The 25,560-nt window shown below is 50.7% G+C and overlaps 2 protein-coding genes across 6 annotated transcripts; both read left to right on the top strand.

Moving 5' to 3' along the window:
* The first annotated feature begins 14 nt into the window (after positions 1-14).
* Positions 15-6,440, top strand: ENTR1 (endosome associated trafficking regulator 1). 5 transcript variants are annotated; one of them, XM_080928083.1, is made up of 10 exons: positions 15-168; positions 252-401; positions 762-830; positions 1,542-1,657; positions 1,884-2,288; positions 3,025-3,098; positions 3,451-3,562; positions 3,916-3,978; positions 4,227-4,366; positions 5,355-6,440. In XM_080928083.1, the coding sequence occupies exons 1-10, from the start codon at positions 99-101 to the stop codon at positions 5,449-5,451; spliced, it is 1,296 nt and encodes a 431-aa protein (XP_080784209.1). In that variant the 5' UTR covers positions 15-98; the 3' UTR covers positions 5,452-6,440. The 5 variants fall into 5 exon arrangements, with proteins under 5 accessions (XP_080784209.1, XP_080784210.1, XP_080784211.1 ...); XM_080928087.1 differs by having other exon boundaries at positions 58-168; positions 290-401; XM_080928084.1 differs by lacking the exon at positions 762-830 and having other exon boundaries at positions 5,355-6,439.
* A 1,286-nt stretch (positions 6,441-7,726) lies between these two features.
* SNAPC4 (small nuclear RNA activating complex polypeptide 4) lies at positions 7,727-24,322 on the top strand. Its single transcript, XM_080927007.1, has 23 exons — positions 7,727-7,788; positions 9,343-9,481; positions 9,846-9,892; positions 10,844-11,014; positions 11,156-11,281; positions 11,588-11,666; positions 12,090-12,171; positions 12,905-13,009; positions 13,084-13,156; positions 13,502-13,666; positions 14,168-14,315; positions 14,554-14,660; positions 14,810-14,904; positions 16,597-16,691; positions 17,443-17,522; positions 17,803-18,267; positions 19,019-19,283; positions 19,587-19,657; positions 20,068-20,178; positions 20,816-20,843; positions 21,195-22,621; positions 23,457-23,586; positions 24,122-24,322. The coding sequence occupies exons 2-22, from the start codon at positions 9,352-9,354 to the stop codon at positions 23,565-23,567; spliced, it is 3,981 nt and encodes a 1,326-aa protein (XP_080783133.1). The 5' UTR covers positions 7,727-7,788; positions 9,343-9,351; the 3' UTR covers positions 23,568-23,586; positions 24,122-24,322.
* Positions 24,323-25,560: the final 1,238 nt, after the last annotated feature.

The raw sequence follows: 25,560 nt of genomic DNA, 5'->3' as shown, positions 1-25,560 counted from the left end.
GGCGTTCGGCGCTGGCTTCCGGCCGGCCGCGCCGGATAAGGCAGGGGCTGGTGACGGTGTTGTGGGCCATGGGGTCGCGGCCGGGTTAGGGCGCGGCGATGTCGGGCTACGCGAGGCGGCAAGGCGCGCCCCCACTATCGCGGACGCGGAGCCTCGTGGTTCCCGACGGTGAGCGGCGCACGGCCGGGGCAGAGCCGGGGGGCGCGGGCGGCGGCGGCCCGCGGTGAAGCCGCTCTCGTTGTCGCTTACAGCTCCTGCGTTCTATGAGCGCCGGTCTTGTCTCCCCCAGCTAGACTGTGAGCGCCCCCATGGCGGGGACCTGCACCCCCACCTCTTCGGCTTTCGGCCGACGTTTATGTGCTATGTGCCCAGCCCGGTGCCGGCTTCAGTAGGAGACACAGGTGAGAGTCGGGGCGCCGGCCACAGTGCGAGCTGGGCGGCGCGGGGAGCCCTCTCCACAGCCCGCTCGCCCGCCCCAAGGCAGGAAGGTCAGTGCCCGGTGGAGCTCGGAGACCACTTCAGCCCACCGGATTGGGAGAGACCAGGGGCTGGACCTAGTGGGTCTGCGTTCCACCGGCAGCTGCTCCTAGAGCGCCCAGGAGTGTGTAGTTTACTGCGTCCAGCCTCAAGAGACAGCCTTCTAGTCCCAGACCACAGCCTGTCAGTGGGAGTCAGGCGTCTGTGGTCTTCACCTCCCTGGACAGACGCTGCAGTCATAAAGCTTGCTGTGATCACGGTGAGCTGACAATATCTTTTTGCAGATTTTGGCTATGGAAAAGGGAAATGTACTAAACAAGGTCTGCCGGGAGCCCATGAGACGCGCTTTGGAGGTAGAGTAGCTCAGTGATTCTTTTCCTCTTCCTCAGACACAATGCCAGGCAGTGGTCTAGCCATGGGCTTTCAGTATGACAGTTTAAGGGGTATACCTGGAGCTCAAAAGAGTAGTGGAAATAGACGCCCAAGGATTGAAGAGTGAGTGTGAGGGCAAAATAATTAAAGATGTCAAGTGCCTGGAGGTGGAGAGGCAGCAGGATACAAGTCACACAGAAGCCCACTTTATTCAGGCTGGCACCCACATAAGAAGTGACTGTTATGTTGTGAGACCCACATAAACAGCTGAGTGTGGTAGGTGTGGAGGTAGAGGCTGGTCAACTAGGGTACTTGAGAAAGGGTCAGAGGAAGGGATGGCATAGGGCAGTTCCCGGCACAATGGCATCTCAGGAGCTTTGAATCCCCCACAGGAGTAGCCTTCAGTCCACACTGAGTGTGCTTTACTGGGGAACTGGGCATATGACTCAGAGGTAGACTAATTACCTGAATGTAGGTGGACCCGGGACTTGATCTTTGGCACACCATTTTTGTTTAAGGTGGTAAGGGTTGCCTCGGAGGCCAAGGGTGAAAGCCTGCCAAATCGAGCCTATTCTCCAACCTTGTTGAGCAGCTCTCCTGTTCTGTGGTGTTCTCTGAGTCACAGTTGAAATGTGATTGGTAACACAGAATGTTGGGCCCTTTCACAATCTTTGTGCCGTTTGCTATTTCAGGTGACAAACTTGAAGACCTTGAAGAAGCCAATCCATTTTCCTTCAAAGAGTTTTTGAAAACCAAGAACCTCAGCCTGTCAAAAGAAGATACGACCACCAGTCGAATTTACCCGAAGGTACATCTGGGAAGCTGTCAGTGGTTGCCTTGTAGGACATCTCCTGTACCTTACAGCTTTGGAGACATACACTTGAGTGTGGGGAGCAAAGCAGGACAGACATGGAGAGACTGGGTGGAGCAGCTACTTGGCCCCTTTTGGTAGATGAGATGGACCTTCTTTATGGGAGCATAGAGAAGGCCAAGCATTGGCTTCCAGTCCCAAGTGTTTCTCTCCACTGCTTTAGGAAGCCTCGAGGCACCCACTGGGACTAGACCACAGCTCCCCTGCCTCCGAGCCCATGGGATATGGCCTGGAATATCAGCAGCCATTTTTTGAAGACCCAACAAGAGCCAGCAACCTAGAGGAGGATGAAGAAGATGGATGGAATAGTGCCTACCTGCCGTCTGCTGTGGAGCAGACTCATTCCTCTAGAGCCACACAGAACTCCTCACCCTGTGGCACCTACCTTTCCTTCTCCAATGCATCAGAGCTGGCAGGTCCCAAGTCTTTGCCCCCATGGACGCTGAGTGACACTGACTCCCGGATCTCCCCAGCATCTCCAGCTGGGAGTCCTAATGCAGACTTTGCAACTCATGAAGAATCTCTAGGGGACAGACACCTGCGGACATTGCAGATAAGCTACGAAGCAGTAAGTGAGGGCAGCGCACCACCCAGCACAGCTGAGCAGTGTTGTAGAGGAGAGCTGCAGTCACCTACCTGCCTGGGTGGCCAATTCAGTGCCACAGACAGAACAGTCGGTCATGTGATAGCTTGTTGTAGCATTGCCCTGAGGAAGAGATAGAGATAGCTCAGTGGTATTTCCTGGCACTTGGGAAGTCCTGGGTTAGATCCCGAATGCTGAAAAGTAAGAAAAGGGAATCTCTCCACGGAGAGCTCTCCCTGGGTTGGTTTTGGCTGTGCAGTTAATGTAGCAGGCTGAAAAGCACTGGTGAGCTCACAGGCAGGCAAACATGAGCTAGAGAGAATACATAGTCTACTGTAAGTGTTGGTGAAGAGTCGTCCTGCTGAATGCCCCGAATGAAGGAAGGCTTTAAAACCATAGTCACCTAGAAACACTGAAGTGTGTGGCCACAAGTTGCCATCTCTGTTAAGGGCTTGAAGGTGTTCCCATTTGACCTGGGGTGTTTATGTCCCAGAGCTGGGCATGGAAGGTGTGAAGGCAGGAGGCCATTCTTGGCTACATAGGAACAAGTTAGAGGGCAGACTAGCCTGCAGGAGATGCTGCCTCAAAAAGACATTTCATGGACAAATAGAGTGTATCTTCACACCTCCAGACCAACAGAAGAAAATATTCCGGAAGTGTGTCCCACTTATGAGCGAGACATACTGTGTGTCTAATGAGGATTTTTTTTTTTCCTCTACAGCTGAAAGATGAAAACTCTAAGCTCAGAAGAAAGCTAAATGAGGTTCAGAGCTTCTCTGAAACCCAGACAGAAATGTATGTAAACTTGTATTTAGGTATCACCTTAAAAATCTCCTCTACCATTCAGGGAACTGGGTTCCAAGGGATGAGGTGCCTAGTTGCTTCTCATCCTTAGATCCAAACAGCAAACACATTTTCCCTGTTCTGTTTTAATCCTTCTTAAGACACAAGTCAGCTGACTTTTGTCTTGGCTGGCAGACTTGAGAAAATGGCATTTGAGCCTTTGTCATTGCCGCCCTGTGGCTGCCTGAAGCAGCTGCTCCAGCCATGGCTCTAGTGGGATTCACCAGTTAATCAGGCTAACGTGCTGTTGGAAGCATTCTTGACAGTGGCCTGGAGAACTCAACGCCGTTTTTCCTTTACTGAGGGTGAGGACACTTGAACGGAAATTGGAGGCGAAGATGATCAAGGAGGAGAGTGACTTCCATGACCTCGAGTCAGCAGTGCAGCAAGTCGAACAGAACCTCGAGCTGATGACCGTACGGAGGGGCTCTGCTCTGGGGTAGTGGGCAGGGGACAGGAAGTTGCTGCGAAAGAGCACTTGTTACTGTTGCCAGAGTCCACAGCTGGACCCCGAGGTCAGCAGGCGGCTCTCACCATGATGAGTATGTGTACCGTGGTAGGCCAGCACACCCTGATACTGTAAACAGGTTCTTTCTTGGGGTGAGTGGTCCCTGAAGCTGGGGAGCAGAGGCAGAGCCCAGGTCTCAAGGGGTGGACATCCATGGGCAGAGTAATCAGGAAGATAGGTTATAGCTCACTGCTTGTCTGTTGAGATAAGTATCCTGTAGAACACAGCCTCGGTGATGTGCATTGTATTTACACCCCACAGAAACGGGCTGTAAAAGCAGAAAATCATGTCATGAAGTTGAAGCAGGAAATAAATTTGCTCCAGGTAAGTAAAGAAAAAGGTTGAGCTGTTACTGTGCTTTAAGTTTCATAGATGTGAGTTCAGGGAGGAAAAAAAATAATGTAAGCCAAGCGTGGTGATGTTTGCTTATAATTGGAGCACTCAGGAGGCTGAGGCAAAAGGGTATCTGTACATTTGTTCTGAGAAGGCCAGGGCCAGGCTTATCCCCATGGCTGACATGTGCCATTGTGGTGCAGAGGTATGAGTTTACCACTAACTGTTCGCCCTTCTAGGCACAGCTCTCGAACTGCAAGCGAGAAAATGAAGCCCTTCGGTCAGGCCAAGGTGCCAGCCTTACTGTGGTGAAGCAGAACACTGATGTGGCCTTGCAGAACCTCCATGTTGTCATGAACAATGCACACGCATCCATAAAGTGAGTCCCCAGATGGCCCGGCTACCAGAACTAATAGCTCTACAGTCTGACTAGACCCGGAAGGGAGATGTGCTAGCCCACTAGCCACACTGTAGGCAGTGAAGCAAGATTAGTCTTTTGTTTTTGAGACCGGGTCTTATCCTGTAGCACTGACTGGCCTAGAACTATGTATGTAGACTAGGCTGACCTTGAACTCACACAGGTCCTTCTGCCTCTGCACTGGAGTGCTAGAATTAAAGGCATGCATCACCTCACCTGGCTTGTTTTTTGAGGGTTTTTGTTTTGTTTTTGTTTTTGATAAAAATCTTCCTGTGTAGCCCTCGCTGCTCTGTACTATATGTAGACGAGGCTAGCCTCAGACTCAAAGATTTCCTACTTCTATTTCCCAAATTCTGGAACTAAAGATAGGTATAATCATGCCCATTTTAGAATTTTTATTTTTAATCTGTTCCAGAGAACCTTCCCACTGATAGATGTGGGTGATGCCAGGACTCTAAGTCAGCTCTAACTACAGGGGATCTGACTTCCCCATGCAGAAGACTGCCACAGTGAGCACACTGTGCGCTAGTTGTTGATAATGGTGACTAACACTCACCAAAGCTGCAGCTTGGTAAACCTGTCCATGTATTTAATTCATCTGACCTGTTAAACACAGAAGCATAGCTCCTGGCAGCTTTCCTTGTGACCAGAGATGCGCCTGCAGTGACAGCTGTCCACAGCATTGAGAGTACTGCACCTTCAGCTTGGCCTACGCAAAGAGCAAAATTCAGAATCAGTTTCTAATGAACTTGTCTGGCTTCCAACCCACCATCTTCAGTTGCCATCCCTGAGCTTTGCTATAGGGTGGCTGGCCAATACACAAGCATGTGGGCCTGAGGACAGTCACACGAGTCCAGTGTAGCAAACCGTGGTTGGTCTGGGCTCTCCCTTACATCTCTCCCTGGTTGCTTTTGCACGGCTGGAATAATGGCGCTGGTCTCTGTTGTAGGCAGTTGGTGTCTGGAGCTGAGACACTGAACCTTGTTGCTGAAATCCTCAAGTCAATCGACAGAATTACTGAAGTTAAAGACGAGGCAGACTGTTGAGAAGTACTACCTGCCACCGGGTCCCATCATTTCTGCGCCGATGGCACCACACATCTTCGAAAGTGTTCCTAACTATGCAGTCCTCACCAAAGCATCTCACAGCCTAAGCACCTGCGGTACTGGGCTCCTTTCCACCGGTTGCACCTAACAGTTTACATGAAGTCCTTTGGGGGAAGTCCCATTGTTTGATAGACTCACTGATTTACTGGAAGACATTTTATAAAACCCAGCAACTTTTAGAAAGCACTAAAGCTGAAACAACAGTTTTGTAAAAAGCTTCCACTGTCCTCTCAGATTCAGCCTTAGGATGAGCTCGGGCGCAGCCTCAGGTTTACTAAGCAGAACACTAAGTGAGCCAGTGTCAAGGGAGCAGCCTTTATGGGGACTCCTGCTGCCATCCTCCCAAGCAGATGGTTGACTTGTGGCCGTCTCAGGATGGCTCCTGCCGTCAGCAGCCTCACTGAGGCGGCACTGATGCTGCTGTCCTCTAGGATCAAGGCCACAGATTGTGCACATTGCAAAGCTTCACCCACTCACTGCTGTTGAAAGCCATTCGGGCTGTCGGTTTTGATGCATGTTAATATGCCAGTGTGCCTTTTGCACAGTGCAGCTCAGACTGGAATTAAAGCACACACCCGCCTCCGGTCAGCAGCAGCTCTTTGGGCTGACTGGCTGGTGTTTGAAGGACAAGCAAGACATAAGCAGCCCCTGTGCTGTGCTGAGGGGTCAGGATTAGGGGCCACTTTCCTATAGATTTTTTAAAATTTTCCTTTCCCCCCTCTTGTTGATATCAACAGCTTTCTTATCTAAATAAATCCTGAAGATCATTTATACCACCTTGTCATTCCTGCTTAGTCAGAGATTCGTGCTTGAGAGCTAACCTGGCCTTTTAATCTCAAGGTCTGCATCTTGAGAGGGTATTTATTCTGTCATTGCTGGTGTATCAGACCCTCAGGTTCTTGACTCCTGGAGTCAGACATATCACAAGAGTCACTGCATTGTCAGTATGCTCGATGAGTCACATCCTAGCTCCACACTTTGAGGCTGAATGGATGGAAGCCTAGTAACATCTTCAGACAAGGCATTAAACTTCTGGGCCCTTTAACTCACAAGGAAAGTTACAGCTTTTAGAAGCTGTCCCCAGTCCCACTGTAGGTGTTAGTGACGCAGAGCAGACCAGAGTGCAAGATGGAGGGACACATAGGAAGACCTTGCTAGTGTTCCCTCTGCCCACAGGGCTCAGACGAAGAGCTGCCATCAAGAGGAGCTGTCGGCGTGCCTCCACCACTGCAAATGAGTGGGGTGGGGAGCTGCACGGCTGTTTGTACACTTCCTTTATGTATGAAGTGGTCCTAGACTAAAGTTTTACAAGCTCCACAGAGCATGATGGTGATGCCTTTATTCATAATACCATGGAGCAAAGGCAGAAAGAACAGTTTTAGACCAGTCTGTTCTAGATAGACTCTCAAAAACAAAAGTACCCTAGGGAAATTTGCCTAACATTTTGTACCAGGCTTGCCCCACACAAAGTCCTACACCAGGAACCTACAGGTCTCGTTTAATGCCCCAGACTCTGGCCAAACCCAACTCTGGGCCAGACTTGACAATTTTCTTTTTTGAGACAGGGTCTGTATAGTTCTGAAAATTGTTATGTTGTATATCAGGCTGGACTTGAACTCAGAGATATGCCTACCTCTGCCTCCTGAGTGCTGAATTAAAGGGATGCACTATCACTCTGTGCTTTCATGACTGTCCCCACTCCAGTGGTGATGCTGGTGACTTCTCCAAGCAAGGCCTTTCCCAGGTCCCACAAAGTTTTCACCAGCCTTGAGCCTCAAGGTACTACCATGCTTCTGCCATTCACATGCATTATTAGGTACTAGGAAGACCCAGCTTCCTAGGAATAGAAGAATTAAGGAAGCTGTGAATAATACTGGTATTTTGTTTCACAAGAGTGAAACCAACACCCCCCCCCCAACTCCCCTTAGCCAGCACCTGTGATGTGTTGGTCAGGCATAATATTCCTCAGTGAAGAAATACCCACTTCTGGCGATCCCAGGTTGTAGGCTCTTAGGACTCCATACGCAAGCAAGTAGTTGGTGACACACTTGATTCATCCAAATCCAGAACACCAGAGACTTAAGTACTTGACCCAGCCGGCGAACCAGGAGCTCCTAGCTAGGGCCCCGCCCCCAGGATGCATCCCAGCATGCCCTGCGCCGCGACCTGGGAGTGACTTCCGGTGCAAGCCTACGGACTTCCGCTACTGACAGAAGCAAGATGTGCGTGTGGTCGCCTGGGCGACGAAGCTGGCTCTGAAGTGTAGAGGTCTAGCAGGTGAGGACTGGCGGGCGGCATCTAGCAGGCCATCACGGGGAAACCGAGGCCTGGCGTGGCCACGACATTGCTGGAGCAGAAAGCCCGCGTCCGGATCCCAGCCCAGGTCAGGTAGCTGGTGAGATGCAGGGCCGAATTGCACAGTGCTGTGCTCCGAATCGCTGCTTTAACCCGTTACACGCTCTGCAGCACCAGCGGCCACTCCTGGCTTATCGAATCCAGCCACGAAGTGTGCACGGGCCCGGAGTTAGGTTATGCTCTTAGAAGGGACAGGCAGAAATGTGTCTCTGATGTCAGTAAAAGCGGAGCGTGGCTCCCAACTTAGGACTTGAGCGTACGACTTTTTCTTCCTTCACGTGGGCGATGCTATGGGAGGAGATAGAATTGCTGCAGTCTCAAAACACACGTTACTCTTTCGTTGGAGGCTAGACATCCAGTGGCAATGGTTATTGCTAGGTCTGCAGATCCGGCTGCTTCTAGCCAAGTTGGTTAACAGATGTTCCCTGTATAAGTAAGGAATGTTGTTGAAGAGGATTGTTTTGTTGTAGTCAGTTAAGACCGCTATCAACAACTTAGTAGGAAGAAGTCACTCAGGATGTTTCTCTTCATTTCTGGCTCTGGGTGTGAACTTGTGTTTGATTTTTTTTTTTTTTTTTTGAAACAGTATCTCACTAATGGTCTGAAGGGCAGAGATCCACTTAGCTATGCTTCCCAAATGCTGGGATTTAAATTGTGTGCTCACTCTGTAGACCACGTGGCTGCTTCTGCCTCCTGATTCCTGGGGTTAAAGGCGTGTGCCACTGTGCCAGACTTCTACACCCAGCTTTTTACAATTATTATTTACTTGTGTGTATGTGGGTATGCCATGGGGGTGGTGGGAGGTCTGAGGGAAACCTGGAATAGCGTCTCTAAACCATTGATTACTGGGACTGAACTCAGGTCATTAGGCCTGGTGGCAAGCCGTGTCACCCACCTGAGCTTGTGTTGTCCATAGTCTTTCACCCTTCTCTTCCCAATTCCCTTTGCCCTCAGACTTTGCTTACCATCCACCAAAGAAAAGGCCTCCTTTGTACATCAGCAGACACTTGCTCAGTATCAGGCAGCACTGTGCCAGGTGCTGTTTTGAAAAGATAAATCATGGAGTAAACAAAGCCTGACTCTGTCATTCAGCACTATAGAGCAGGGCACCTACAGCTCTGTTTACAGGTTTAGATCACAGGGGATGAACATCTGTTGCTCTGCACTTTCTGTACTTGGTGACCAGCTGGGCATCTTAGGGCACAGAGGCAATGATTTTACCTGTACTGGTAGTGGCCTCAGGGATAGTAGGGTCATTTCTAGGTGTTGAGCCAAAAGCAGGATTTCCTGGGTGTATTAAGAGTCTCATAACTTGTAGGAATTTAACCTCAGGGTAACCCCCAAGCTGATTTCTATCTGGGTAGTCCACTGACTGCATTCGAACAGGCTCTTGCCGTCTCCAGCAATTGTGTGTCTAAAAGTGAATGAGATCCAGGTACATTCAATTTCTCATGTTTTATAATATTCTGAAGACAGGCTAAAGCCATGGACATAGACGCTGAACGAGAGAAAATAACACAGGAGATCCAGGAGCTTGAAAGAATTTTGTATCCTGGATCCTCCATCGCCAATTTTGAGGTCTCTGAATCCAGTCTCAGTTCGGACTCTGAAGCAGGTGTGTCAGTGTGCCTGGCCTTGCATGGCATGGGCTAGAACAGCTGTGTGTACCCTTTAGCTGTCTGTAGACTGTTCCATGGTCAGACTCTTGTCAGAGCTGCTGACTGTATGTTTGTTTATACCGACCCTGCTACCATCTGGCCTGGGGCCCTCTAGGCAGTATTGGATCCTGGTGGGGAGGGGAAGGCCCAGAGTTCAGCCTGTCAGCGTGAATAGTCCCATAGCCCAGATACCCAGAATTTCTTCCCTGAGCTTATTGGATAGCACTTAGTGGAGCCCTATGATGAGTGTTTATTTTATTCATTGCAAACCCTTGCTACCCATGCTGCCACTCCAATATAGTGTGCTTGTGTTTCTTATAGATTCCCTGCCTGATGAGGACTTGGAAACTGCTGGTGCCCCCACCTTGGTAAGTGTTGCTTACAGGCTGGCTGCTGGTTCATATTTGTTACTGCCTTCCAAACTGTCCCCAGAGGGCTTTGCTTGCATCCGTGGGGTTTTCTCCAACTAATACCTATCTATTGTGAGAATAAAGCATCACAAGGTATTTGCTTATTTTTGTGGTGCTAGAGATGGAGTACAGGGGCACATTCACTCTAGGCTCACACTTTACCACTTAGCTGTACCCCTGAACACAAATTATTATCAAAACAAAAGTTAATCCATAGAAGTAACCATTCTAACAGCTGGTGACTACAGCTGCTGGCTTCTCTTGCATTCACAGTCAAAACATCAGATATGAGAGGCAGCCTGTCTGGGACCTGCTCCACAGCTAGCCCACTGTGCCTCTGCTTCCCAGTCTAGATGGTGGTTACCATGGATGACTTAGGAAAGCATTTGGCAGAGATCTAGTCATACCAGTGTTGCTGACCATTCTTTATTTGTTTGGCTTATTTCCTTACCAAACAAACAAGTACAGAGCCCTGTGGTGTTTAAGGATCATGTGTCAGTAGACTGTCAGAGCTCTGGAGTTGTTGGGCATTTGGTATTCTCAGGGTTTGACCCTGGTTGCTCTGCAGGGAATTTCCCTGCTGACTTCTGACACTGGAGGTGCTAGGGATGGGGATACAAAGTTGCTATGAAGTTCAAGATGCAAAGACATGTCTGTTGCAAAAATGGAAACTGCCTGCTATAGTGCACCAATCTCCAACCCCGGCATGCACTTTACAAGCAGGTGTCATGTTGGTTTGAAAAGATGCACACCTAGCTTGAGGATAATGGGCTCTGTGTAACCTCTCCACGTTCAGTGGGTGTATACTAGGACTGCCTCAGAGTCCCTTGTGGGCTTACGCTTGAGCTTGGCAACAACGGAGGTAGGGCTGCCTGTGTTCCGTCTCTGGATGCTCCATTTCTGTCTCAGAACCAAGAAGAAAGGTTGAGTGAGGGCAGCAATGGTGAGGAGGACTCGAAGGACAAAGCTCTTCCTGAAGACCCCGAGACCTGTCTGCAGCTAAATATGGTGTACCAGGAGGTGATCCGGGAAAAGCTGGCCGAGGTTAGCCAGTTGCTGGCCCAGAACCAGGAGCAGCAGGTAAGATGGCCTGTGTAAGCCCTCCTGATCCTCAGTGCCCCATGAGATCAAGTTCCCAGAGCGAGGCTGGAAGTGAATCTGCTCGCCTGCCACCGCCCTCTTTCTCTGCCTGGCCCACTGACGGGCTTGTTTTTATCCCAGGAGGAGATCCTCTTTGATCTGGCTGGGACAAAGTGCCCCAAGGTGAAGGATGGCAAAAGCCTGCCCTCATACATGTACATAGGCCACTTCCTGAAGCCATACTTCAAGGACAAGGTCACTGGAGTGGTGAGTAGTAATGAGCCCTCTCAGCAGCTGGTTGAGTGTTTCCATAAAAGAATCACAGCATTTAGCAAGTCAGTAGTATAGATCTCAAACTGCTGATGGCCTTGCACATCTGCATCTTCCTGGGGTTTCCTTGTACTGGGTCAGAGTCTTTCACTCAGTAGTAGCTCGTAGTACAGAGGTTTTCAGCCTGGCCCTACATGTGGGCATCTCATGAGGAGGTCGGATGGAAGATTCTGAGTCTCAGTAGATTCTCTGGAGGGTGAGTGTGGTTGATGTGTCGTGTTATAATACTGTACGTTCTGACAGGGGCCTCCTGCCAACGAAGAAACACGGGAGAAGGCTGCCCAGGGAATCAAGGCCTTTGAACAGCTCTTGGTGACCAAATGTAAGAATCCGGGCAGGCCTTTGGATGGGTTCCTCCAACCATGGAAACCACAGAGGGCATCCCCGTAGCCTGGTCTCTCTAGGCCTATGCTTATGGCATCATGGACTCCTTCAGGACTTTATCATTGGGACTGGCTACTTGACACTTTGCCTTTCCAGTGCTAAGTGGTGTGCAGGCCTAGTCATACATGCTGCCTTCCCAACTCTAGCCATTCTCAGAACACCTAACCCTGAAAGAATACGTTGAGCTAGCCTTTGGGTGGAAGATGGATTCGTGGACTGAAGGGGTTCTGGCTAGCCTCCATACTGGCATCCAGAGATGTAGCCACTACCTTTTTGGAGCAATGGGTAGGTAGGGTTGTAGAGAGTATTCAGTGGACAAGCAAAACCTTATGACATCACATCGCTATCTCTTCCTCCTCAGGGAAGCACTGGGAGAAAGCCTTACTCAGGAAGTCTGTAGTGAGTGACCGCCTACAACGTCTGCTTCAGCCCAAGTTGCTGAAGTAAGTCTGGAAACAGCTCATCATAGCCTTCCCCATAATGGAAAGCCAAGCAGCTATGGGGCTGGTGAGGTTCATCCTAGCATGCTCTGCCTCTCCTACCGCCCTTTCAGCACTGTGATGTCAGTGTCTGTTGATGGGTACATACCAAATGACCAAAGGGTATCATGTGGGGCCTATGGAAGTACACAGTCAGGAGCATTATTGTTTTGATAGATTGCCACTATCAGTATTGAACACACAAGTCCAGAGGTGGCTAGTACCCTCTGGGCCAGCCCTAAGAGTCACATCAGCTCTGGTGCTGACATCGTTGGTGTTCAATATCGATGGTGGGAATGGCAGTTTTTCTGAAGTGTGAGAGAGCCAGCTCTTCCCTCCCAGACAATTCTGTTTAGCTGCAAAACTAAGTCGAGCTTGCCTGAGATGTCTGTGTCCTGGAAGATAAGAATTGGCTGAGGATCTAGAAACTCTTGGGACACAAGCAGCTACCACCTGCCAATGTAAATAACCTGGTACCTCCTACTCTGGAGGGTGCTATTCTGGTGGTAGGTGTACCCCAGAGGTGGTGCCAGGTCTTCCTTTGTGGTAAGGGATCAAGGCAGGAGAGAAAGCACATTCCTGTGCAGGCTTTCCAACATTGAGCTGTGAGGCTTGAACTAGAGCAGTTGAGAGAGCAGGGCCTCAGCTTACACAGTGCGTCCCGCCCACAGCTCTTCTCCACTCGCCTACCTTGCAGGCTTGAGTACTTACACGAAAAACAGAGCCGAGTCTCCAGTGAACTGGAAAAGCAGGCCCTGGAGAAGCAGATTAAGGAAGCAGAGAAAGAGATTCAGGACATCAAGTAAGCTGGGGCTGTCTGGGTCCGGGAAGGTCCTGGGACCTTGCATGATACCAGCTCCTTGTCCTTTGCTTTAGCCAGCTCCCAGAGGAAGCTTTGTTGGGGAACCGGCTGGACAGCCACGACTGGGAGAAGATTTCTAATATTAACGTAAGTTAGGAAGACCTGGGTGTCACTGCCACAGTAGTGTTCTGAGCCAAGTGTGGTGGGAACTAGGTGGTGAAGCCTCACCATCCCTTGTGCTTTAACCCATTATGAAGTCTCCAGTCCAAGTATGCCTGGCAGTTGGAAATGGCAAAGGATTTCATGGGACCCTCCCTAGCTGACAAGGTCCTACTCCTGAGATAGACAGTCTTCAGCGCTATTTGGCCGCACAAATGAGTCCACTTGCTTCGTGGCCACAGAAGCCATTGGGTGGCAGAGAGTGACAGCCAGCCAGGAGCTATATGCTTGTCATCAGCAACCCCTCTGAAGGCTTTGTTGTTGTGGGCGTAGTTTGAAGGAGCCCGCAGTGCAGAGGAGATCCGGAAGTTCTGGCAGAGTTATGAGCATCCAAGCATCAATAAGCAAGAATGGAGCACAGAAGAAGTGGAGAGGCTAAAAACCATCGCGGCTGCTCATGGCCATCTGGAGTGGCATTTGGTTGCAGAAGAACTCGGGGTAAGGACTAGGACCTGGGAGACCTTAGAAGACTGGGAGGACATGGGCTTCTGGACTTGGGAGGCACTCGGTCTCCTGCTCTGTTGCTTGGTACACACAGCAAGCATCAGAAATTGTTTGGTAAATTGCACTTATAAAGAAATTTATCTCTTTTATCTTTTTAACTTTAAATTCCATCTTGTCTGTGAAAATATCACCATTTACCTCAAACTCTTGGCACTTCTCCTGCTTCAGGATTATGCTGGAATTAAGAACAGAGCTGACTATGGCCAAGTTCTCTTTCTATAAGCCATAGAACCCTCTCTGAGCTGTTCGTGTCCTGGGTCCCAACCATGGTCTAGCAAACCATCACCTGCTAAGAGCCTGGAAGAAGAGAGTTCTACTGTACAGTGTTGCCTGTGGCCCAGGCCCACCCGTCTCCTGGATGGCTGCTCAGGGTATTTCTGCATGTGCAGAGTGAAGCCCAGTAATGCCCATTTGTTTCTATTTGGCCCTGGGAAGACAAGCCGCAGTGCCTTCCAGTGCCTGCAGAAATTCCAGCAGTACAACAAAGCCCTGAAACGCAAGGAGTGGACAGAGGAGGAGGACAACATGCTCACCCAGCTGGTCCAAGAGATGCGCGTTGGGAACCATATTCCATACCGCAGGAGTAAGCTCACCTATATCCAATAGCATCTTCCAGTTCATTATGCTGCTCCAAGCCCTAGTGGCCTGAGGCCCCGGGTGCCTGGAAGCAGAGACTTGCAGAAGAGTTTACAGTTATACTAGAGAGAAGTGGGAGGGAGGTCCTGGTGACAGAGTAACTCTTCTCTGTACCTCTGGGAGGACCCCTGTCCCTGCTGATTGCCTGTACAGGATAGATGAGTCCTAGTCTTCTCTGTCCCCAGTTGTCTACTTCATGGAAGGGAGAGACTCCATGCAACTCATCTACCGTTGGACCAAGAGTTTAGATCCCAGCCTGAAAAGGGGATTCTGGGCCCCAGAGGAAGATGCTGTAAGTTTGGCACCCAGAGAAAACTGTTCCCGGGAAGTTTGCCTGGCTGTCCTAAGTGCAGTCCTGTGCCCTTCTTAGCTGAGAGACTTCAGGGTGGGAAGGGTATGGCTATCCTGTGGAGCTTCTTTTTGTTTGCTTCTTTCTTGCAGAAATTGCTTCAAGCTGTTGCCAAGTATGGGGCACAGGACTGGTTTAAAATCCGGGAAGAGGTGCCAGGTAGGAGCGATGCCCAGTGCAGAGACCGGTGAGTTGCCCGCACTGGCTGAAGGAGTGACTTGCTTGAGTCATACTTCTGTAGACAGGCAAGGTGACAGTGGCCCAAAGTGATAAGCCTGAACTGGGGTTGTCACCGTTAGGAAGCAGGACTTTGGTATTTCTGTTGTCCACAGAAATCAAATGCTAGTGGTGACTCTTGGAGATGTCCTCCCACGTTACTGGTAGGAAGGTCCCCCACAGAGAGATTGTCTCCTTTTCTCCCTGCTTTTTGTCAGTGGCTTGTTCAGATGTATTTTAGTTTGCCTTGTTAATGTAAACCATATTGATCACCCTACCAAGAATCTATACTCAGCAGCCCTGCAGAATCCCATTCAAAACAGGCAAAGGTCTTCAACAAACTTATCTCCAAAGATGCGCAAGTAGCCAAAAGGCCCATGAAAAGATGCCCAGGGTCACTTATTTCAGGAATGCAAGTCAAAACCACAGTGAAATATTTTACACATGTGGAAGAATTGTTTCTAAAAATACACATAGTAACAAGTATTTCTGGGGCAGAGATCACAGCCTCCAGAAGAACCAGAACATAGGGCAGCATTGTGCTGGGGCAGTATAATCTACCTGCAGAACTCACGTGTCCCAAGAGCTCATATATTAAATAAGAAAGTTCGTAGAACATCCTTCATTGTCAGGAAGAAAGTGTAGGGTACACATTGGAGTCTTGGCATTTGCAAGGAACGGCCATTCTGATAGATGCTGTGTGATACATTTGGATAAAAGTTCCACAAGCCTTGAGAACATTCTGAACATTTGGGCAATTATTTATCAAGACATGCTCATTTATCTCAGGAATGTCCTTGGGTCAGTGACTCTTGTGTTTGGCTTTTGGAGGAACTGCCAGACTTTGTGCAAAAGGTCTGTGTTGTGCTCCCACAAGCAGCATGCGAGGCTTGTGGCTGCGCCCTTCCAAGTGCCTGTGGAGTGGACTCTCACAGTCATCAGATAGCAGCCCCTCATGGCCAACTGTGAAGCCTCATTGCTTGTGCCTTTGGCTTCTTACGTGCATACATCTGTTTGGAAAAACATCTGTCAAGTCTGGTTTAAATGACCTGTGGTTGGATTACTGGCTTTTACGTGGTCAGAACGCAAGTCCCTTGTCAGATGCAGGATTTTATGGCTCTTCTCTCCTTTCTTAACAAGATGCCTTAAAGCAGTGGTACTCATCCTATGGGTCTCAAACCCTTGGTGGGGAGGGGGTCAAACGATCCTTTCCCCTAAGACCATCAGAAGCACAGATAATTACACTACAATTCATCACAGTAGCAGAATTAGTTATGTAATAGCAATAAAAATAGTTTTATGGTTGGGGGGTCACCATGCCACAAAGAGCTGTATTAAAGGGTCTCAGCATTAGGAAGGTTGAGAAACACTGCCTTAACACATTACAATTTTTGGAATGTGCTGGGCAGTGGTGGCTCATGACTAATCCCAGCACTTAGGAAGCAGAGGTAGGACATTCTCTGTAGGCCAGCCTGGTCTACAGAGCAAGTTTTAGGACAGACAGCTACACAGAGAAACCCTGTCTCAAAATAATTTTTGATGAAGTCCATCTTATCTATTTTGTTTTTACTTGTGATATTATCCTGAGAAATCCCTGAGCAGGCCAGAGAGCAGTGAACCAGGTCTTAGCATCTAAAGTGTCCCTGTGTCCACACATTTTCAGCTACATCAGAAGATTACATTTCAGCTTGAAGAAGGGACGGTGGAATGCAAAAGAAGAACAGCAGCTGATCCATTTAATAGAAAAATACGGTGTTGGTGAGTTGTTGGACATCACCTGCAGCTGCTGACTCTGGTTATACTGGGGACTATTGCAGCCCATCTTCCAGATCCCAGGCTGTCCTCAGAGCAGCTTCTTCCTCATTTGCAGCCTTCCCATTGCAAAAATGTTCTTTTTGGGGGGATGGGATGGGAATGGAATCCAGGACCTCATACAGTTAGGCAAGCATGCCTCCAAGCCCCAACCCCGTGCTCCCCCATTATGAGTGCTTAGATATTCACTACAGAAAATTGGGAAGCCAGGCGAAGTGGTGCGTACCTTTAATCCTGGCACTCGGGAGGCTGCAAGCAGCTCATGCGCACACATAACTGTCCAGCTTCAGTCAGGTCTTTTGTGACTTGCATTTGCTCTATTACTCAACTTTTTGCTACAGGGCAGTAAAGACATAAGTGTATGTGGCCAAATCTTGCTGCTATTGGTGATACCTCTTCAGAAAAAAAAGCTAAATATGATTCCGGGACTTGCAAAACACAGAGATTTTATTTTCTCCTGTTGTCACACTGCCCTAGAAGTGCAACATGTGTCCCTCTGCAGCACTAGGCACAGAGTTGGCGGCATCTCTTTGGAGCCTAGTGCAGCAGGCACAGTCGCGCTTTCCTTCCTATGTGTGCCAGAACTTCCTCAGGCTGCTCAGCTCCAGAGTCACTTGTTGACAAACACAGGAGGGAAGCCCATTCTGATGACCGAGCCTCCGTCCTAGAGACTGCTCTATTGTGGCTGTTTTTGCAGGTCACTGGGCAAGAATAGCTTCTGAACTGCCCCATCGGTCAGGCTCCCAGTGTCTGAGCAAGTGGAAAATCTTGGCCAGGGTAAGACATTTGTTTGCTTTCTGTGTATATGCTTTGCTTGAGCTCAGCTAAGAGCCCCATAACCTGTAAGAGTGCTTAGGCAAGATGAGGTATAGTGTTGGTTGGGAAGGGAATGCAGAAGTTCTGGCCTTTGCATGTCCTTATCAGGAGGCCAAGGGTAGAGGGAGACCATACCTCAGCGGCAGGTGTTCTGCTTAAGGGACCTCTCCATAGGGTTTCTGTTTCTGTTACCTGCACGCCTGGGTATCTGAAACCTGAAGCAGCCTATTCCTCCCCTCAGAAGAAACAGCATCTCCAGAGGAGGAGAGGGCAGAGGCCCCGTCACAGTAGCCAGTGGAGCTCCAGCAGCAGCAGCAGCAGCAGTGGCAGTGAGGACTATGGTGGCAGCAGCAGCAGCAGCAGTGAAGACTCAGACATGGAGCAGGAGGAGCCTCTGCAGAATAGCAGAGCATTGGCTCCTCAGCAGTACACAGTGCCAGACATTGACCTGTGGGTGCCTACCAGGCTGATCACCAGCCGGTCACAGAGGGAAGGGACAGGGTGCTATCCAGTACACCCTGCTGTTTCCTGCTGTACTCAGGATGCCACTAAAAATCACCACAAGGAAGGTTCTACCACAGTCTCTGCTCCTGAGATAAACCAGATGCAGGAGGCCCGTGAGACCCACAGCACTGTCCTAAGAGGAGTCCAGTTCTTGCACTTCCCAGACACTCACCAAGCACGTGTGAAGGATCCAGCCTGCAAGGTAGGCCCCAGTATAGCCTAGGATGTGAGCAAGGGGAGTAGTGGATGCTCTGTGCTCTGAGTGGTCACCAGGGCTGTCACTTTGGACAATCAGCAGTTTGGTTTCTGACCTGGCAAAAGCCTTGTCCTTTCATTGACTAGAATGTGTTGCTTAGGACTGGTTTCAGAGTTGTACAGTAGCAGTGTCCTTCATAGGAGCTGCAGCCTCAATTGCCTCCAAGTCATTTGCTTTAAAGATTGTAAGGACATCTGCTTCGGGGCACATCTGAGTGGGCAGTTCCCCACCTCCAACTGCTGTGAGTCCTGGAGGGTCCTGGGGTAGCGTCAGTCCAACTTGTTCCTGTTCCCCTGTCCTCAGAATTGAGCCTGGGGCCAGCAGATGTAGCTCTGCAGTGACTGGAGCAGCCTTTTGGACTGCACAGGCTGCTCTGCTGCTCAGCACCGGGGATTGCTGGAGGGACAATGCAGTCAGCTCGGCCACAGTACTGCCTGCCATGTGGGCCAGAGCATCTCTCTCAGAGAGAGGGAGCTAAGCCAGGCCCTACTTTAAGACCACATTAACCTTACCACAAAGTGCTTTCCCAAATAGCAAGTGGTGTTTTCACAAGGTCTTAAACCTGCACAATGACAGGCCTGTACCAGAGCTTGCTGTTGCTAGCCAGCCTCACAGGGTCTCTTTTGATGTGCAGCATGTGTTGAAAGTGCCCCTAGACCAAATGATGAAATTAATCAGGACTCATCCAACCACCCAGAGCCACACACTGGTGAAGGAAAGACTGAGTCAGCCACCCCTGCCTAATTCACGCTCAGGGTCTGACCCTGCTAACAGTATGGCTGGACCCCATCTGCGGCGGCTGTGGCATGGAGCTTTCCAGAATAAGCAGAGACGCAAGAGACAGGCTCTACATCGCAGACTTCTTAAGCACAGACTTCTGCTGGCTGTAATACCCTGGGTGGGTGACATCAACCTGGCCTGCGCACAAGCTCCCAGGAGACCTGCAACTGTACAGACTCAAGGTACTACCCAGGGCTCTTTGGGGAACTTCCTAGAGCCGGGGTGGGGGCAGGCACTGAATGGGTCCTTTGGAGGACAGATAAGACTATCCCTGAAGAGGGAGAATGAACTGTTGGACCACTCTTTTTCTCCCTGCCCGTGTGAAACAAGGGGCAGCCAGATTTGGGGTGATGGTGAGATTTGGGACCCTATCTTCTGCTCTTTGAGGTAGTGTGGAGCTCTAAGGCTACTCTGCCTTCTTTTGCCTTGGGGATCCTTTTCGAGGAGAGCTTCAAAACTGGAGCCTTTTTGCCCTTGTCCTCTAGCTGACAGCATCAGGATGCAGTTGGAGTGTGCCCGGCTGGCCAGCACTCCAGTGTTCACATTGTTTATTCAGGTAAGGCCCCAGCAGAGTGTTGTCGGTTTTGTTCTATTCTTGTGGTGAAAATATGAAGCTTGCAGTAGGTTCACATATTGGGGTCAATGTACTTTGGCTTCCTGGTAGCCTACAGCTTTCAGCAGATTAATGTGAAAGGGATCTTTGGCTCTTCAGCATTTGCCATCTTTCGAGTTAAACAGTGACTCAGAGAAGAGATAAGTCCCCAGAGCCAGGTATAAGATGAGGAGGCAGCGACAGCAGCATGAAACCCAAGTCCAGGCATGCTCTCCCTGGGCAGTCAGAAGCTTTAGGAGTTTGGGTCTGCTCCTGAAACAGCCATCGTTAGGGATATTTTCCATCTCCTTGACCATCTTTGGGCCTGGTCCACTGCAGGGCGGAGCGGGGAGGTTTATTCTCAGGTCTCCCAGCTCTTGCAGATTGATACTGCAGGCTGCGTGGAGGTGGTTCGAGAGAGGAACACCCAGCCACCTGCACTGCTCCAGCCTGGCACCCAGAACGCCCAGCCACATCTCCTGCAGGTAACACACATGGAGAACAGCGTGGGTGTGCTGGAGCACACTTCTAATTCCAGCACTTGGAAGGCAGAAACAGGCAGATCTCTATGAGTTCAAAATCAGCTTAGTCTACATAGCACATTTTATCTGGGCCCACATGAGACCCTGCCTTAATAAGAATTAAAAACAAGTACAGCCCATCCCTGTCCCAGAGTGCCCCAAGTTCCTAGGCATTTCCATAGGAGAGTGTGGATCTCCCTGAGAACAGCCCCTGAGGCGGGTGTGCGGTAGGCAGTGGGTGGGCAGGTGGGCTGGCTGGCACGAGCCCTGGTCTCTGCAAGTTACTAATGTCATCTATTGTAAGAACCAAGCTCATGAGCTTAGTCTGGGAGAGGCCTCACCTTGGAGTCCTGTACCTGAGAGACAGTGAACCAAAACAGAAAGAACTCTGATTCCCATAACCCAGAATCCCCACACTGCCCTATGATAACCCGATAAGCTGTGGCTAGGTATCTTTGAGTGGAGCTGTAGGGAAAGCCTGCGACCACAGCTGTCCTGACCCAGGACCCTGAGCTTAGTGCAGATGAGAGGCCCCCAGAGTGAGTGGGAAGAAGTGCTGGGATCCAGCAGAGATGCTGCAGTCTGACTCTTCTCTTTACAGGCATCCTCTAATGCCAAGAACAACACAGGTACCATATGTCACTTCTGTCTCTCTCATGGTGGGACATGCCATGCATCTGAGCCACAGCCTGAGCAACGTAGCTAGTGGCCCTGAGAATAGTCTAGGAAGGCCTGAAACTGCTTAGGCTTTCATGGGTGGGCTGTCACTGGGAGCTTGAGGGGACTATGCTGTATCACATTAGGGTCAGGTTTTGAGCATGCTAGAGGTTTAGAAGCTGCCTCTGGTATCTGCTGCCCTCTCTGTATACAGAGTGCGGGTTGGGGCCCATGAGGTGAGCTGGGGCTTCACATGTGGGGTTGCTGGTGTCCCTGTGCACAGAGCCTGAAGTTCTCATCAAGCTGGTTGTTTCTTCCTTTAGGCTGCCCTCTTCCAAGCATGCCGGGTGAGCAGACTGCAAAGAGAACCAGCCACAAAGGGCGTCCACAGTTGGGGTCCTACAGGGCTGAGCCTACCTCCTTCCAGGTTCCTGTAGCAGCCCCACGTGGCCTCCGGCCTAAGCCTAAAACTGTATCTGAGCTGCTGCGGGAGAAACGGCTCCGTGAGTCCCAAGCCAAGAGGGCCACTCAGGCCCTCAGTGCCCTCAACAGCCAGCTGCTGGTCTCCTCACCTGTGATCCTCCAGCCGCCTCTGCTGCCAGCCCCCCATGCTTCCCCAGGAGTAGGCCCTGCAACGTCCAGTGTAGAGCTCTCTGTACCCGTGGCCCCAGTGATGGTCAGTTCAAATCCTTCGGGCTCCTGGCAGGTGTCAGCTACAGACAAGCAGCCCCCCAGCCTACAAACCATTCCCCTAAATCCTTCCCACAAAGGGACCCAGATTGCAGCCCCTGCTGCTTTTAGAAGCCTAGCCTTAGCCCCCGGGCAGGTCCCCACAGGGTGCCCTCTGAGTATTCTAGGACAGACCTCTACCACATCCCAGAAGCAGAATGGCCTGTCCAAGGTCTTGTCCATTCTCCCAGCAGCCCCCAGCCACACTCAGCTGTCTGTACAACCAGTTCTTAACCCACCGGCAAGTGGGCAGCTCCTGACAACCAAGTCTAGCCTGCCTGTCAACTGGGTTCTCACAACTCAGAAGCTGCTCTCTGTGCAAGTGCCAGCTGTGGTGGGCCTCCCCCAGTCAGGAATGACCCCAGAGACCATAGGACAACAAGCAAAACAGCTACCTTCCCCTGCCAAAACTCCTGCTTTTCTGGAAGAGCCACCAGCCAGTAAAGACACAGAACCCAAAGGACCTCAGGGTCAGGAAATACCACCCACACCTGGGCCCGAAAAGAAGGCTTTGGACCTAAGTCTGCTTTCCCAGGAAAGTGAAGCGGCCACCCTGGCGTGGCTGAAGGGGTGCCAAGGTGCTTGTGCACCCCCGCTGGGGAGCAGGATGCCCTATCATCCCCCTTCCTTGTGCAGCTTGCGAGCATTGTCCAGCCTCCTCCTTCATAAAAAGGACTTGGAGCAGAAGGCTTCCTCTCTAGCCAGCCGGGCAGCTGGGTCCCAACCTGAGTCCAAGGCTGGAACCCTACAAGCTTCCCTGGAGCTGGTACAGAGGCAATTCCAGAACAACCCAGCCTACCTCCTGCTAAAGACACGTTTCCTGGCTATCTTCTCCCTCCCTGCATTCCTGGCCACTCTACCCCCCAACAGTGTCCCCACCACCCTGTCACCAGCCATGGCTGTGAGTTCTGAGAGTGACAGTGAAGACCTTGGTGACCTGGAGCTGAAGGACAAGGCTAGGCAGCTGGGCTGTATGGCCTGCAGAGGGCCAGTGAGCATGGCAGCCCCAGACCTTGTGCAGGTATACATGCTGAACTGCAGCCCCATTTCCACGGGCAGAGGGCCCGCACGGCCTGGCCTGCCTGTGTGTCTGGCCTGCTGGGAGCGGTGAGCTGGGCAGCTGGATGTTGTACAAGGGAGAAGGCAGTGGGTGAGTTTCTGAAGGAGGAGGAAGCTTGTCCAGTCTGCCCAGGTGAGAAAGGGCTTCTTAGCAAAAGTTACCTCTCCTGGACTGGGAATGGCAGGAGAGGGAGGCAGCCTTCTAATATGACATACCCTCAACCCACTCACACCTAAACTTGAAGAGAGACTGGCCTGACATGACCCTGGAGTGGGCTGTAAGTACAGTGGACGGGTCAGTTGCCCTTGTTCCTGCTCTTGTGGGTACAGAGTTCCTCTCAGACATCTCTTGTTTACATCTTTTGCTGGCCTAGCAAGGCAGTCTCTTTCCTATAGGAGCGTAGGGACATTTCTCTGGGTACTCCCCAGGAGTTCTACCAAGCCTCCCCCTTGCAAAGGTTAGATGTGTGGAGCCTTCCCACAGCTGTCACTCCTTTCCTGGTGGTGCTACCCTAGTTGCAGGGTGGCTGGGAATCTGTGGGATATGTTCTTGCCTCTGCTTCCATTAGCCTGCACTTCAGAGCAAGAGAGTGGCTGTCATGGAATTATTACCTGAGAGGCAAAACTGCAGAAAGCCAGGACCTAGTTCCTCCCGTGTAACTCATGCGGGGGCATATCCTAGCAGCTGCCTGTCTCTGATGCTAAGGCTGGGGCAATGGTGGGGCTCTCCTCCCTTTTCCATTCCCTATTCTGATTGAGTCACTCGTCTCCCCTGGCCTGGCTTTTTGACATTTCAGAGGGCTCCAAGTCCTGGTGAGCTTTCTGCTCCCTCCCACCAGGATGCTACTGATGACATTGATGACCTCAACGTGCTCAGGACTCGACATGCTCGGCATTCCCGGAAATAGGGGTTGATTTGAGCAGCAGGTGAGTCCCTGCGGAAGCTGCTACCCTGCAACCAGGAAGAGGCAGAGTTGAGAGTACGGGCTCCCTCTGCCCTTCCCTATCTGAAGCCCCAGGTTGCCCAGTACGCCTCTTGGCCATGGCACTACTCCCCTCTGCCTGAGTTTATCCCTTCCTTTATCCCCTGGGGTGTCAGCCCTCAGAATCACCCTCTGACTGCTTTTCTGAGGTGGCACTGCTGACTCAATGTAAGCCTTGTGGTGTTGACCACATGCAGCCCGTAAGCGTAATTACCTGCATTTTATCAGACCACAAACCCCAGGCTGTGCCTTGCTTTCATTGTTGGGTCCCTGGGTCCAAGTCAGCAGGTAAGCAAGGAAGCTGATGGGACTGAGGTGGTCAGGATGTTATAGTTGGCATGTGAAGCCACCATAGGCTGAGCTGTCTGTCCGCAGTGCCAGCTTAGTCCTTGCTGTTCAGCAGCACCATCTGTGCAGTCTGTCCAATAACTAGGGCCTGGTGGGGTGCAGGCACTATCAAGAGTATCCCTGTGTTTCAGGACAAGGACCCAAGGAGTCCAGAAACTCAGTCTTATACCAGGAAATAGGCGGGGCCCAAACCTGACCAGAAGCCCACAACCTTCTGCAAGAAGCTGGGAGACCAGAAAGCTGCAGACTAAGCTGTGGTGATAGCAGTGGCCCTGTGGTCACAGGCTTAACTGTAACCAAACGTGGGCCTGCATACGTGATGGAGTAAAGTAAATGCCTATTTTTCACTTAAAAAGCAATGTATAGCCTTTTGTGGTTTTTGCCTAGTGCTGGGCACCCATCATCATCTGGGTATGTGATTGTCTGCCAGTTCTGAGAGCCTCTTACGTCCTTTGCTGCCCATGTAGCCCCTGGACCCAGCACTTGACCAGAGAGCAGAGAGAATGCAAAAACAGTGCTTCTTCACATTTCAAGAAAATGTGTCAGGTGGCTCAGTGGTTAAGAGCATTGGCTACTCTTCCAGAGGTTCTGAATTCAATCTCCAACATGGTGGCTCATAACCATCAATAATGGGATCTGATGCCCTCTTCTGGCACCCAGGTACACATGCAGATAGAACACTCATATACATGAATAAATAAATCTCTTTAAAAAAAGAAAAAAAAGCTGGCCTGTACCCCACTAGGCAAGCACCCATCACTACAACAGCAGCTCTCCCTCATGAGGGTCGGCTTGTATTTGCCGTGGGGCCAAGACCCCGTTGAATCTCGGTTCTCCCTTTAAAAAATTACTTGTTTTATATATGTGAGTTCATTGTCACTCTATCACTCTCTTCAGTCACACCAGAAGAGGGAATCTGGGACTTGAACTCAGGATCTCTGGAAGAGCGGTCAGTGCTCTAACCATGGAGCTGTCTCTCCAGCCCTATCTCTCCCTTTCCTTAGCCACTATTATGACACCAGACTCTGTAAGCCCTGGGCCCTTGGCTCCCTAGGATGTAGTTCTTACATGAGTTCCTCCTCTGTGGGACATCTCCAGCTCATAGTAAGATGGTGTGACCAGCCTAGTCCTAGGACGTGTGCCAACTGTCAACAGGTGATTACCCATCAGCCCAGCTGTGGTTGCCCTCTGTCCGGTACATCAGGGACCAGTGTTTGCCGTGGCTCCCTCTAGCCTCTGCACTAGTCTCCATTCTAGAGTACTTGGGGTTTTTCAGCTGTCTGTGCTACTGACCTCCATCTCAGTTCTATGGGCAAATCTTCACATTTTATTAACACTTTTAAGAAGAAACCATGGTCTATATTTTTACTGTTTGGGGAACACCACTGTGGCAGCCTTGTGTTCTCCTTCCTGGGCTGACTACAAAGCCATGAACCCCTCTTTGCCATCCTGGAAACCCAGCAAGGTACAACCCCTAGCAGTGTGCCCCACCACACTCCCAAGGCCAAAGAGTACTCCTGACTGCTGCCTGAAGTGTGGTTCAAGGGCACTGTCCCCACAGGAGTGAGCA

This window comes from Micromys minutus (genome assembly GCF_963924665.1).
Source record: "Micromys minutus genome assembly, chromosome: 13".
NCBI classification, from domain to species: Eukaryota; Metazoa; Chordata; class Mammalia; order Rodentia; family Muridae; genus Micromys; species Micromys minutus.
This window is presented reverse-complemented; position numbering and strand designations above follow the sequence as displayed.